Below are 16,259 nucleotides of genomic sequence, written 5' to 3' on the forward strand. Positions count from 1 at the left end.
AACAACAATCATTTTGAGGTATATGCTTGTAGATGGAATTCAATGGTATAGCTGATACCTAAAACAAAAATGTTGTCAATTGCTTCTAACTCTGATCAATGGATTAATCTATCACAGATTGATCAATTGGTTGATTGCTTAATCAACCAAGTGGTCAACCCATAAATTAATCAACTAAAGTTTATCAATCAGTCAATCAATCCAATCCAACCAACCTTTTAATCAATCACTTACCTACTAGCTGAGATGTACCATGCACCCTTCCGTGAGGTTTATCTAACAAATCTCTAAATTTGAGTTGACATGCAGCTACAGTGTGGTAATCTGTGCCAACTGCCTGGTGCATCTCTAATGTGGTACTTCCTTTCATTAGATGTTGAAGAAAGAAATCATCCACACGAACTTTGTATTGAGATGTAAAATCAAATATAGGCCTACAAACAAGAATATACACAAGAGTTTAATATTGGAGCTACAATTCCGGATTATTTATATTGAGGAGTGTAATACCTTATTTTTTGGTAAACAGGACATTTGATTGGGGTGCAGCTTGATAGGTATAGATTATGATAAGCCCACACAATCTGACATGATTTTTTTTTCAATGGGTGCCTTTGGAGAGCTGCAACTGTCAAAACAAAATCATAACATTTCATTTGACTTGGTTCAACATGTATGTGCAATTCTTGATGAACAGTTTTTTTAATCAACACAAGGAGTCCATATTTCCTTTTTTCAAAATTGTCATAGATAAGCCTTTGTTCACATAATAATGTAAGTTTTGTCAATGTGTCTAAAAAAATACTTGTCACTCTTAACATCATTTCTTAGATGCAAACATTAAAAACTCCCTATCATGAGATAACATGTAAAAGGCACATGACACATGCATGGTGATCACATGATATACTTACTTGGCTCCTTTAACCACAGGTGTGGATTGCAACTCAAACTCAAAGAATTCGTATGTTACAAATGTGGCTGGATCATCATCACCTAAAAGCTTCAGACCTTCTCTTGTATATTCAATCTGAAAAAGGAAAACACAGAAACAAACACAGTTACGTCAATCTCTTAAGCCAGATCCGGCTTGTGGACCAATGGCTGATGAGCAGCAGTAAACATAGCCTTTTGTATGAATTGATCTACTTCTGAGTTAGTAAAATCTTTTTGAACATCTATAATCATAGGATGATTGAGTTCAATTACAATATATAATTTGATTCACCTCAAGTTTGGTAGTGACGTCAATGCTACTTCGTGGTTGCGCTGCAAGCGTGCCAACAAACCGCCCATGTACGTGTGCATGTTCACTTGGGTTTAATTTTACTCGCGCGATTTGATACTGCGGCGAGCGAAATACATACATACGTCACTACCACACTTGAGATGAACCAAATTATAGCTTAATATCTGTGAAATGTGAACTTTCCTAGGAGTAGATAGGTAAAATGACCGGTGGATGGTTTGCTAGGTGGAATATTGTACCTGTCTTGAGTCTTGATTGATTGATATTATTATTTTATTGCAAATTCGTGGCCCTTGGGCCAAATTACATACAATAAATTACAATATAAAAATACACATATAAAACAATCAGAATTAAATATTTAAGCAAAAAATTGCACCCGATAAGACACACACAAAAAAATACAATTTGAATTACATTATTTAAGAAAATTGCATATATAAAAGTCACAGTAAAACATTTATCATAATATTGCACTTTTTAACATTATAAAATGACATGAAAAGATTATCATATAAAAGTATAGCAGTATAGCATGCAGAACAACTCTGGGTGGCAAAGAAAAAGCAAAACTTATTTATTAAGAATATCAACAAAAAAGGGAAGAGGACTATTTCTGAAACGATTAGTCCTAGTCCTAAACTGAGAAAAATTATTACTGTTACGCAAAGAACGGCCATGACACTCCTTTCTGGTAGGAGGGAGGAGAGAACTTGTTCGATCAGATTTGGCAAGCCCTTCGGCGAACCTAAGACAGTGCTCCTCCCTCCTATCAGAATGGGTGTCCAGCTTGCAAACTTTAAGCGCATCACTATAGGATAAATAGTGCCGACCCAGGATTGTTCTGCATGCACGTTTTTGAATGGCTTCTATTTCATTGCACTGTTTAGCTGAGATACCAGAATGCCACACCACATCAGAGTACTCAAGAATTGGCCTGACATATCCACTACATACGACACCAAGCTCTTGAGTGGAGAAACCAAAGCGTTTCAAGGTTCGTAGCATGAACAACCAGGAATTAGCCTTTTTTATCATCGCGTCCATCTGGACATTCCATTTAAGGTTGTTCTGTAGCCACAAACCAAGAACTTTGGCTTCGGTGACGTATGATAGTGGTTCAGTACCAATTCTTAAGTCGCGATGCGGTGGCAATGGATTAGAAAAAGCAATTTGCATGGCTTGACACTTGCTGGGATTCAATTTCAGGTGGCTGTCACTAGCCCACTCTGAGAACTGATCAAGATCATCCTGAAGTGAACTAGCACAACCACCGGAAAAATTCTCAGCAAATGTCAAGTCATCAACATATTTCCAACAGCGACTACCAGCTTCTTGGGCAGCTTCATTTATAAGAATTTGAAACCCAATTGGGCCAAATTTTGTACCCTGGGGTACACCACCATGAAGAGTTGAATAATCTGAAAGTACACTGTTGTATCTGACACACTGTTGACGGTTGCGGAGGAAATCGCAAATCCAAGGAACAATGGACCTACGGACTCCCATATCGACGATCTTACCAATAAGAAGCGTGTGGTCGACAAGGTCGAACGCTTTCGAGAAATCCGTAAGTACCACTGTCCCTATATTGCGACTCCTCTCTGCTCCCTGGAAAAGATAATGAACAAGAGAAACTAAATAATGAGAAGTTGACACTCCTTTTACATTACCATATTGGCGGATGTCAATATCATTTTGAATATCATTTAGAACCCAATCAGTAACGAAACCTTCAGCTATTTTGGCAAAAATTGATGTGAGCGAAACAGGTCTCAACTTGTCAATACTTGGTGGGTACTGTTTAGGAATAGGGATGACAATTGCCTTCTTCCACTGCTCGGGAACATAACCCTCACGATATGAAGTATTCAAAATATCGGTAAGAGGCACACTTAACTCATATGCAAACTCTTTGGCCAGTTTGGGCGGAACTTGATCAGGGCCACAAGATTTGGCAGATTTAAGTTTGCTTAACTCAGCATAAACTTCCCATGGGTATAACTGAGGAACTGGCTCTTCAGCAGGAAGATAAGATGGTAACCTGCTACAGTCAAGAGGATCTAAACAATCAGACACATGAGCGAACTTGGAATTTATAGCATTGGCAATGCCTTTCAAATCTTTGTCCTCAATACCCTGGATGTTTATCTTGAGATCAGGTTTACTAGAGTTTGTAACAGTTCTAATTTGTTGATGCCATTTCCTAGGTTCTGTTGTTTGTAAGTTCCTAATTCTGGTGGCATGGTAGTGAAGTTTAGCTTTTTCAATTTCATGTTTTACTAAATTTCTAAGTTTGCGCCACTGCTGCTGGTCTTTATTTGCAAATGCAACTTGACGCTCCTGAATAAGCTTTTTAATATGTGTTGTAAGCCACGGTTTATCATTATTGTGCATTTTTGTTTTCTTAACAGGAAAACAGGAATCAATGGCGATATCTAGCATTGAATAGAACACATCTGCTTTATTTTGTGTGTCACCACACTCAAGAACCTCATGCCAATCTTGATCCTGAACCCACTGACCAAAAGCACTTATGCCAGATTTCTTCAAAGGGCGTGACTTGTTGATCTTAAGGCCAGAGTAAGGGGAGACACATTCGTCCACACCCGAATTTGAGATTTCTTGATATTTATCAACACTAAGATGTATTCTTTCACTTGAAACTGATAAAATACAACTTCCTAATATTTACTTGTATTTTTGCTTGATTTATTTCACTCTTTTCAACTCTAAAAAGTCACATGGCTCAAGACAGCTTAGTAAATTGGCGGAAATAATGAGTCGGCAATGCGCGAATGTGAAATATTGTGATTACACGCTGCGATTCAGCGTCGTGTGACGTGGCGCAACTCTCATGCGTATGTCCAACGCAGTCAAGGCGCATTCGGTATGTTGTTAATGCCAGCAAATGTGATGTAAACAAAACAAAAATTTGCAGTGAAAAAGCCACTTAGATTTTTTTATTATTTTTGATTTAGGCGCACTAAAAACAGACATTATAGATTCATTGGTGCAAAAAGATGCATATTTAGACCATGCACCAGATACAGCTTTTACAAGCGTGAAATTCTTGCCGTTTTAAAATATAAGGACGTTTTGTGCAAAATTTTGACATTTTTTTACTAAAACGTCGATTTCTCAGAGTTCATTTTAACAATATTATACGATTTTTGTGACAAGATAACTCGAAAAATATGCAAGCAAAAGGTAAACCTTTTGCACTATCGCTTAGAGCACATCAAAGTCTAGGGACGGTTTTCTCATTTTTTCAAAATATTTGTTTTGAACAAAAATTTACACCATTATGTGCAATTTTTAGCTTAATAGAGTGACAAAATTGCTTTTTTTCACATGTTTTTTGCAATATTTCGAAAAATAAGACTTAATTTCAAAAAAAATAAAAAAATCTTCCCTAAGTTCATGTCTCTTCTCCATGAAAAACTAACTAATTTTTTTTACTCGAACGGATTTTTTTTAAAGTTGTCACAAAAAATTGGGGTAAAAGTGCATTTTGTGATTTTTTCAAAACTCGAGACTTTTGAACAAATCTGACGTCACCATGGGATTCCTTGACTCATTTCCTTTCCAAAATGTATAGTTTTATATACTTTGGACATACAATTCAAAAATAATGATGCTCGAAAAGGTCAGTGTTCTCTCCCATTACACTGCCCTTAAAAGTGTTTTTTGTTTTGGCCTGAAACTTGGATTTCCACAAAACACAAACATGATCACTAAACCCTAAGGGTGACATTGGAACGGGTTTATTATACCGAGATTTAAGTGCATGGTTAGTGAGAATTAAATCAAGTGTGGCATCACCACAGTAGGAAAATCAATAAGTTGGCTCAAGTCATTACCCCTAGTAACAGGATATATGTTCATTCGATTAAAATCGCCAAGAATTACTATCCCAATTTCAGGATATTTGGTTCGCAGTAGATCGATGCTTTGGATCAAATGTTCCTCCAGCAGATTTTGATATGGTGAATCAGTGGTGATGTATACTGCGCATACAGCAATTGCAGAGATACCTCGTGGGAGTCTTATTGGTCGAATTTTCACCCACATACATTCTAAATCTTTAGGGACCTCGATGCAATCCATGGCGGTCGCAGGCAAAGAGTCTCGTACGTACACCGCAACCCCACCTCCACGCATGTTGTCTCTACTTTTAGTAAACAGTTCATAACCAGAGATGTTTAACTGGTGTTCATGAAAGCTGGATTTGAACCATGATTCTGTTATCACGCCCACATCAACACTTTGCTGTTCAAAGATGATTTTTGCTTCATCAAATTTGTTCATCAAAGATTGTGTATTACTGAGAAAAATGTTTGGTAACTCAACCGGAGATGATTGCGTAGACTGAGATACATTGTCAGGATTGTGTTGTGGTTGATTGCATACTGTTGGCACAGGATTCAATATTTGTGGCCGGCAATCAACAGTGGCATTATGTTCAAACTGAGTACGATTGCTGTACAACACAGGAATTTTTCTCTTTATATGAGCACCACCTCTACGTCCACGGTCACGGTGTTGAATGCCTAATGATTTAATAGTTTCATATTAAAGTCTGATTGGAAACCCTGCCTTTCTTACTGGGTTTAAGCTCTAAAAGTTGCTTGCGACTGTACGTTATCAAGCTATCATGTTCATGATCGGGTATGTAGTTCTCATTTTGATGAAGAAAGGCATTGGAGCAATGTTGGATGTTAGTTATTGCACCAGTGGTATTCCCCATTCATTATACAGTAAGCTTATATCAATGTTGTTGCAAGGCTGCAAAATTCTGCACCGTAAGTTGGCTGTCTCAAATCCAGCATTGGTGTCAAAAACTGGAGCATTTTCAGCATAGTGCTCATTCAAGTACTCACATATCTTATGATAGAAGTCAACTTGGTACAGGTAAATAAGACTGGTAAACAGCACAAAAGACACAAAATGAGGAACTAGAGTCAACAGACGCTGATACAAGCCGCAATTTGACCCCTATAACTTGACCCCTGGGTTACGGATGGGGTCAACTGCTCTTGCATTGTGCTTAGGAGGTCATAAGAAATATTCCTGGTGAATTTCAGCTTAATCGGAACTTATACATGGATTTTGATTTTTGAAAATTTTGATTGACCTTTTGACCCCCTTAATGACCTTTGACCTCAAAAAAAAAAAAAACCTTGTGTACACCGACAAAATGCATTGTTCCAATTTTAATTAAAAAATTCTAACATGTTTAGTTCTCGAGATAAAAATTCTTGAAGTTATTCAGCTAAAAACAGGAAGTGACCCCTTAATGACCTTTGACCCCCAAAATAAAAAATACCATGCATACATCAGGGAACACTTATTCAAGTATGTTGGTTATATTATTCTGGTCTGTTTACATTTTGAGATAAAATTTTTTAAACATTTTTGATAATTTTCGCTTTTGACCGAAGTAACCCCTTAATGACCTTTGAGCCCAAAACTGTAGGCATCCTAAAGACCCTGGCTAGTAGCAATGCATGTGTGCTAATGGCGACTCTCTGCTATATAATTTGTAAAGACAGTGATTTTTTGAATATTTTTACAAATTTTTCAGACTTTCACCGGAAATGACCCCTTAATGACCTTTGACCTCAATCTTTTTAGGAAGTTTTAAGCACTGCCACATGTTGATTCATATGCATGAGTCACATGATCATTGCATGTAATTTGTGGAAGGAGTAGCATTTTTTGTGAAATCACATTTTTGACCATTATAGCTAGGTCAAAGGTCACAGCGAGGTCAAAGTCAAATGGAAGGTTTGGCCTAGCCCAGTGGTCATTTGGGTCAACTTTCGTTGAAATCTGTCAATCCCTTGCGGAGCTACATGCAGTTGATTGCGGTTGCCAGAAGAAAGAAGAAGAACTAGACTAAGCTGTGGTCTAACCCACGAACACAGCCGTGTTGTTACCCCTAATGACCTTTGACCCCAAAATATATGAAACCGGACATAGACATTGGCTAATGTCAATGCATGGGTGCATGTGGAACCACTTTGCTATGTTACTGGTGGCAGAAGGGGCATTTTGACGGTTTTTCGTTTTACACCGGAAGTGACCCCTTAATGACATTTGACCCCAAATAAAAAATTACCACATATGAATTGGGTACCCACAATTCATTTGTGAGCATACCGTTACTGTCCTATGTTTTTCTTAGCAAATAAAAAAAATTGAAGGTTTTTCGTTTTTATACCGGAAGTGACCCCTTAATGACCTTTGACCCCAAATCTGTGAGGACCCCATAGACACTGCGTAATAACAATGCATTTATGCAAGTGGCGTTACTGTCCACGTAATTTGTGGGAGAAGAAGCATTTTAAAGGTATTTCGTTTTGTACCGGATGTGGCCCCTTAATGACCTTTGACCCTAAATAAAAAAATACCACATATACACAGGGTAACTACAATTTATGTGTGAACATACCGTTACTGTCCTATGTTTTTCTTAGCAAATAAAAAAAATTGAAGGTTTTTCGTTTTATACCGGAAGTGACCCCTTAATGACCTTTGACCCCAAATCTGTGAGGACCCCATAGACACTGGATAATTACAATGCATGTGTGCAAGTGGTGTCACTGTCCTCACGTAATCTGTGAGAGAAGAAGCATTTTGAGTTGAAATCACGTTTTTGACCCCTATGACCCCTCTGTGACCTTTGACCCCACGAAGTTTCATATGACATGTAGGGGCATGGTCAATGATGGTTGTGACCAAGCTAGGTCAAAATCGGTGTAAGCATGTAAGTGCTAGAGCAAATGTAGTGGTCGGCAGAAAGAAGAACTAGACTAAGCTGTGGTCTAACCCACGAACACAGCCGTGTTGTTACCCCTAATGACCTTTGACCCCAAAATATATGAAAACGGCCATAGACATTGGCTAATGTCAATGCATGGGTGCATGTGGCACCACTTTGCTATGTTACTTGTGGCAGAAGGGCATTTTGATGGTTTTTCGTCTCAGACCGGAAGTGACCCCTTAATGACATTTGACCCCAAATAAAAAATACCACATATGAATTGAGTACCCACAATTCATGTGTGAATATACCGTTACTGTCCTATGTTTTTCTTAGCAAATAAAAAATTTTGACGGTTTTTCGTTTTATACCGGAATTGACCCCTTAATGACGTTTGACCCCAAATAAAAAATACCACATATGAATTGGGTATCCACAATTCATGTGTGAACATACCGTTACTGTCCTATGTTTTTCTTAGCAAATAAAAATTTTGACGGTTTTTCGTTTTATACCGGAAGTGACCCCTTAATGACCTTTGACCCCAAATCTGTGAGGACCCCATAGACACTGGATAATAACAATGCATGTATGCAAGTGGTGTTACTGTCCCACGTAATTTGTGGGAGAAGAAGCATTTTAAAGGTATTCAGTTTTGTACCGGAAGAGGCCCCTTAATGACCTTTGACCCAAAATCTATGAGAACCCTATGACCTTTGACCCTAAATACAAAAATACCACATATACACAGGGTAATTACAATTTATGTGTGAACATACCGTTACTGTCCTATGTTTTTGTTAGCAAATAAAAATTTTTGAAGGTTTTTCGTTTTATACCGAAAGTGACCCCTTAATGACCTTTGACCCCAAATCTGTGAGGACCCCATAGACACTGGGTAATAGTAATGCATGTGTGCAAGTGGGGTCACCGTCATACGTAATCTGTAGGAGAAGAAGCATTTTGAGTTGAAATCACGTTTTTGACCCCTATGACCCCTGCGTGACCTTTGACCCCACGAGTTTCATATGACATGTAGGGGCATGGTCAATGATGGTTGTGACCAAGTTAGGTCAAAATCGGCGTAAGCATGTAAGTGCTAGAGCAAATGTAGTGGTCGGCAGAAAGAAGAAGAAAGAAAGAAGAAAGAAGAAAGAACCTGTAAGAAAAAAGACACAGCCGTGACTAACGTCACGGCTGTGTAAAGAAGAAAGAAAGAAGAAAGAAGAAAGAACCTGTAAGAAAAAAGACACAGCCGTGACTAACGTCACGGCTGTGTAAGAAGGAAACTAGAGTCAACAGACGCTGAGTACAAGCCGCAATTTGACCCCTATAGCTTGACCCCTGGGTTACGGATGGGGTCAACTGCTCTTGCATTGTGCTTAGGATGTCATAAGAAATATTCCTGGTGAATTTCAGCTTAATCGGAACTTACACATGGATTTTGATTTTTTTTAAATTTTTGATTGACCTTTTGACCCCTTTAATGACCTTTGACCTCAATGGAAAAAAAACCTTATGTACACCGACAAAATGCATTGTTCCAGTTTTAATAAAAAAATTCTATTATGTTCAGTTGTCGAGATAAAAATTCTTGAAGTTATTTAGTTAAAAACAGAAAGTGACCCCTTAATGACCTTTGACCCCCAAAATAAAAATACTATGCATACATCAGGTAACACTGATTCATGTATGATGGTTATATTACTCTGGTCTGTTTACATTTTGAGATAAAATTTTTTTTAACTTTTTGGTTTTTGACCGGAAGTAACCCCTTAATGACCTTTGACCCCAAAACTGTAGGCATCCTAAAGACCCTGGCTAGTAGCAATGCATGTGTGCTAATGGCGACTCTCTGCTATATAATTTGTAAAGACAGTGATTTTTTGAATATTTTTAGCTTTCAGACCGGAAATGCCCCCCTTAATGACCTTTGACCTCAATTCTTTTTAGGAAGTTTTAAGCACTGCCACATGTTGATTCATATGCATGAGTCACATGATCATTGCATGAAATTTGTGGAAGGAGTAGCTTTTTTGTGAAATCACATTTTTGACCTTTATAGCTAGGTCAAAGGTCACAGCGAGGTCAAAGTCAAATGGAAGGTTTGGCCTAGCCCAATGGTCATTTGGGTCAACTTTGGTTGAAATCTGTCAATCCCTTGCGGAGCTACATGCAGTTGATTGCGGTTGCCAGAAGAAAGAAAGAAAGAAGAAAGAAGAAGAATTGAGAAGAGACAGAACAAGCCGACATTCGTCGTCGGCTTGTAAGAATTGAGAAGAGACAGAACAAGCCGACATTCGTCGTCGGCTTGTAAAAACAGAGAACAAAATCATTGTGTTGGCATCAGCTAAACAGCGCCATCTATGGATTCTTACCTTCTGTATATGAATCTCTATAAGGTTCTCACCCCTCTCCAGATGAATGGATTCATCCACTTCCTCATACTCTTCTTCTTTCTGCATGAGAGTAAGGTGCAATAAGAAGAGTGAGAATAATTGCAGGATAATGTTTATTTTGATGGCCTGTATGCCCCAATACAACTTGAATCCTCTATGGATTTTGTGTATGTATACACTTGCAAAGAATGGCAGCATTTCTGTAATTAAGTGCTGAAAATATTCACTTGAGTATTACATTCCGTCCATTTTACAAAATATACTTGAGCAAAATTTGGCTGCTGGCAGAACACAGCAGAAAAGCAACACTTTTAATTCTGTCAAAGTAACATGTTGAGTAAGGGCTGGGAGTTATATGACATAAATACTCTCCTGCTACAATAGTGTTCCTGCAAAAGGCCAGCTGATTGCAAAGCAACCAATCAAGTTATTCAGAGTCATTATACACCATAATTGATGCCTATCTGATAACTTCCTGGAATATACTTACATCTGCAACATCAGTCACTTTGTATTGCTTGGTTCCATAGGCAATATCTCTCAGTTGTCGCTCCAATTTCTACCAATACAAACAATTCAAAAATGACAACACTTCAAACAAATGTCACACACTTTTCTTCAGTTTGAATTTACTACTGGAAAAAAAAAGCTGATATCAATGCTTCTGTTTCTTTGACATACCTCATTCATATATTTCAGGAATTAACAAAACAAATCAAGATCATTAGTAGAAATCAAAACGTATCTACTACAGAATTGTTTATCAATCAACAGATTTGTGAGATATATCTTTTAAGACACATGTTGACCATGTAAAAGTATCTTTTATTATACATGTAAAACCAGACTGTATATCATTGTTTAAGCCAAATATACAATAAATTTACTAGTACTTTAGATATGCTGTGGCTTTTTATAACATTATCCAAATAAGATACCTTGATTCTTGCAGCTCTCATATCCAGCAACTGGGCAGATTCATCCAACTTTGTTTCATATTCTTGTTTGTAGTCTTCCAGCCTATGAGTGGTGCTCTCTACCTCCATCTGATAGTCTCTATTGATTTTATGTTGGAGTATCAACATGTTGCGGGTTTTCTCCAGTTCACTTGCAGTTTCAGCATGCTCTGCTTGTAGCAGGGCCACCTGCTGTTTAAGATCTGTCATATGAAAACACACGGCAGACACAATATTGAAATTACTGGCCAATTTTCTATTTCTGATTTATGATAGGTAACAGTCCCACATAAGCCATAATATCATAATATGTACCAAAATCGTGTACTTGAAGTACAATGCCAATTTCCTATAAAGCGTATCCCTTGTGTAGTATGCACAGTGTCAAACCTACATGTATACCATTCAACCATGTTCAAAATAATAAATGCTAGTAGTACCGGTACACAAATTTTGGAAAAGAGATTCTACTTCAGATTTTAGTGGTCTATAAACAATATTCAGGGAGGTTTGGTGGTGCCAAACAACTGACTTGAATCGATGATCATGATCCTATGTAAGGATATCAACTGCTTATTGTCATATTGTGAACTTTACATGGCAATGTTATTGAAATTATCTTACTATAAATAGGCTAATGTTGTATGGGGGTGTGTGTGTATGTGTGTGGTTTATGTAAAAGGCTCCGTCAGTTTCGATCCAAATGTCGCCAAATTCATACGGGAGATCGAGGAATATACGGGAAATTGCCTGGACTTTATTTGGTTGAAATCGGTCAAGAATTGGCTGCCAAAACAGTGAAAATATGGGTAAAAACAGGGTTTTGTTATGAAAAACTGCAGCTGGTAGGCAGCGGCGTCAGCGCCAGCGTGCGTAATCATGCGCGACTACATAAATCGGCAGAAGCGGCACAGAAACCAGCGACTTGCGAGCCAGAGACCAGTGGACATGATAATAATATAGAAAGTGGACATGATAATATAGAAAGAAGGAAAAATAAATAGAAAATAAAAGACAAAAAGGTACATGGACGGGTCCGCATACACGCTATGAGAGGACGTAATAAAACTGGGAAAAAATGTGTGTTGTATAAATAACATGAAGCGGTACTATAAAGAAAATGGAAATTAAAATGACAAAAGAGGTACGAGTAATAGGCCAACGGGTTAAAGTAACTAAATGAAACGGAAGCGAAACAAAGAAGGAAAGAAACCATTCAGGAAATGTAAGAAAAAAGAAGCTAAAATAATGAGAACAGAATTAAATAAAAAACATGGAAACGGGAAATCGCAAGCAGCAAATAAAAGAAAGAGAAGCTAAAAGGGAAATGTAAGAAATAACAGATTTAGAAAATAATGGGAATGGGGTTAAATAAATAAATAACATGTAAAAAAAGAAAGGAAATGTAAGAAGAGACAGATTTATATAAATAAAATGTACCTTTTCAATGATTCTACCTGTTCAGTAATTCTTCCTGTTATAGCGAACGCTCCCATTTAGGCCTACTCACTAGCGGGATACCCGCGCGAAGTGCGGGTATCCCGCTAGTTATAGATAAATTTACATTCTATCATCAACAATATCAAGTTTCATTTCCCATGCTTAAAAATAACATATAATAGTACATGATAGTACCATACTTTGGCTTTACTATGAGCTTGTTAGCTGACAAACCAATTCTTTCTCACCTTTATTCATTTCATCATCCACTTTCTCAAGGAACTCTAGTTCTTGTGTGCCTCTTTCTTTTCTTTTCTGTAACAAAAAACAAACAAAAACAGAGTGATTAACATTTACGAGGGGGTATCCAAAAGTTTTTGACATCATCCAGAAGTGAAAGAGCTATACCGATGAAATTTTGTCAGTGTAATCACTGGTCCTTATGTACACTATGGTCCAAAAATAGTCTCATAAGTATGTTTACTTTCTTTACAGGTGGCGCTAGATGGGCAGTAGGTGCATAACCTGCAAAATTGAGGCACGCAGCGTGATTAAGTTCCGGCATTTGAAGGGTTAGGCCTACAATGCTCAGAAAATCTATGATGAAATGAAAGCAATCTACGGTGATGATTGCCCATCATATGGCACTATTGCTTTTTTTAAAAAGAATTTCAAAACTGGCGACATGTCCCTCACAGTTGAGCCAAGAAGTGGACGTCCATCACTTACGGATCATGCGGCCACAGTGAAAAAACTCAAGAAAGTGGAGGATCTTATCATGAAAAGGTTGTGCGCCTACTTCCCATCCAGCGCCACCTGTGAAGAAAGTAAACATACTTATGAGACCATTTTTGGACCATAATGTACATAAGGACCAGTGATTACACTGACAAAATTTCATCGGTATAGCTCTTTCACTTCTGCTTGATGTCAAAAACTTTTGGATACCCCCTCGTAATTGCATCATCTACATTGTCATGGAAGCACTAGGACTGGGAAGCAGAAAGACTAGGAAGCAGAAAGCAGAAGTGCCGTTTGCAAGAAAAGATGTTTTTAAATATCCATTTTTTCCAAGAACATTGAAGAAATGGAACTCCATGGGAGAAGACACTGTAAACTTAAAGCAGAATGATGACACTGTAAATTTAAAGCAAAATGATGACACTGTAAACTTCCAGCAAAATGGGGACACTGTGGACTTCAAGCAGAAAGTCACTGTAGACTTCAAGCAGAAAGACACTGTGGACTTCAAGCAGAAAGACACTGTAGACTTCAAGCAGAAAGACACTGTGGTTTTCAAGCAGAAAGACACTGTAGATTTCAAGCAGAAAGACACCGTGGGCTTCAAGCAGAAAGACACCATAGACTTCAAGCAGAAAGACACTGTGGTTTTCAAGCAGAAAGACACTGTGGTTTTCAAGCAGAAAGACACTGTAGATTTCAAGCAGAAAGACACCGTGGATTTCAAGCAGAAAGACACCGTGGATTTCAAGCAGAAAGCAACTGCAGATTTCAAGCAGAAAGACACTGACTTCAAACAGAAAGACACTGTGGACTTCAAGCAGAAAGACACTGTAGACTTCAAGCAGAAAGACACTGTGGACTTCAAGCAGAAAGACACTGTAGACTTCAAGCAGAAAGACACTGTGGTTTTCAAGCAGAAAGACACTGTAGATTTCAAGCAGAAAGACACCGTGGGCTTCAAGCAGAAAGACACCATAGACTTCAAGCAGAAAGACACTGTGGTTTTCAAGCAGAAAGACACTGGTTTTCAAGCAGAAAGACACTGTAGATTTCAAGCAGAAAGACACCGTGGATTTCAAGCAGAAAGACACCGTGGATTTCAAGCAGAAAGCAACTGCAGATTTCAAGCAGAAAGACACTGACTTCAAACAGAAAGACACTGTGGACTTCAAGCAGAAAGACACTGTAGACTTCAAGCAGAAAGACACTGTGGACTTCAAGCAGAAAGACACTGTAGACTTCAAGCAGAAAAACACTGTGGTTTTCAAGCAGAAAGACACTGTAGATTTCAAGCAGAAAGACACTGTGGGCTTCAAGCAGAAAGACACCGTAGACTTCAAGCAGAGAGACACAGTGGTTTTCAAGCAGAAAGACACTGTGGTTTTCAAGCAGAAAGACACTGTAGATTTCAAGCAGAAAGACACCGTGGATTTCAAGCAGAAAGACACAGTGGATTTCAAGCAGAAAGACACTGTGGTTTTCAAGCAGAAAGACACCGTGGATTTCAAGCAGAAAGACACCGTGGATTTCAAGCAGAAAGACACCGTGGATTTCAAGCAGAAAGACACCGGGGATTTCAAGCAGAAAGCAACTGCAGATTTCAAGCAGAAAGACACTGACTTCAAACAGAAAGACACTGTGGACTTCAAGCAGAAAGACACTGTAGACTTCAAACACAAAGACACTGTAGACTTCAAGCAAAAAGACACTATAGACTTCAAGCAGAATGATGACACTGACGCAGACTTAAAACAAAAGCGATGGCACACCTGCAATTTAAATGCGCGCAACCCACACAAGTTAGCGACTTGCGGAAAACCGCCCTGCTGACTAAACATTCAGAAGGTTCAGAAGGAATCTGGTTAGTTCTTATCTTTGCTTTAATTTCTGTGACAACAAAAACCCAGAGTCATCAATATTTAATTGCAATAAAAGAGACTGGTCTACTTCTTCACATATGCTGTTGTCACTTGGTGTTGACATTCATCACTTTTAAATAACTTTTAGAGTGCAAGGCAACATTTATATATTATAAGGTCCTATAGACTACTGTCTGTTCACAAGTGTTAACCTAAGCTAACCATGGTTTGGTTTTAGATACTTCAATAAAATGACATTTTTGACCTTGTAGGGATACTTCACAATTGGAAGAAATATCTGTAAATGAGCTTTATTCAGAAGTGGGAAGTACCCTACACTGAAATGACCTTAGATTATGAACTGTCTACATTTCATGTGTTTACAAGGTACACATTAAATAATAATTTCCTGCCCAACTGCACCCTCATCAAAGACTTAATTTTTACCTTCACAATAATCAATGCTTCCTCCAATTCTTGGAAGTCTACGGCACTTTCTTTGGTAAAAAATTTCATCTTCTCCTGAAGCTCCTCAAGTTGCTGTCTCACTTGGAAATAATTGATTTGTGATTCACGACTTTCTTTCTGTAACTTCTCATATTGTTCTGTGGACATATAATACAACAAAACAGCATATATTAACTCAAGTAGTTGCCATCTTCTCAGTCTTGTGTTTACTTGTAGGTTTGCTAAAAATACAGGTCCTGACACAATTATGTTGCATTTGTAAGGGTTGAGGTACAGATATGAAAGTGACATGCACCACCCTTACATCATATTTAGGGTGTTCCTATTTGGCAAGTTAAAAATATTTCTGATGAGCTGGACATGGAATTTCAATAA

General features: G+C 38.0%; 1 protein-coding gene across 1 annotated transcript in view; it reads right to left on the reverse strand.

Moving 5' to 3' along the window:
- Nucleotides 1-16,259, reverse strand: part of LOC140148913 (protein fantom-like) — a 64,103-nt gene that overhangs the window by 34,812 nt on the left and 13,032 nt on the right. The window contains 7 exon segments of the mRNA XM_072171013.1: nucleotides 235-434; nucleotides 915-1,030; nucleotides 10,397-10,477; nucleotides 10,908-10,976; nucleotides 11,356-11,576; nucleotides 13,062-13,128; nucleotides 15,864-16,021. Coding sequence (XP_072027114.1) covers nucleotides 235-434; nucleotides 915-1,030; nucleotides 10,397-10,477; nucleotides 10,908-10,976; nucleotides 11,356-11,576; nucleotides 13,062-13,128; nucleotides 15,864-16,021 — 912 coding nt within the window.

The sequence above is a fragment of the Amphiura filiformis genome, chromosome 3 (assembly GCF_039555335.1).
Source record: "Amphiura filiformis chromosome 3, Afil_fr2py, whole genome shotgun sequence".
In the NCBI taxonomy this organism is placed as follows: Eukaryota; Metazoa; Echinodermata; class Ophiuroidea; order Amphilepidida; family Amphiuridae; genus Amphiura; species Amphiura filiformis.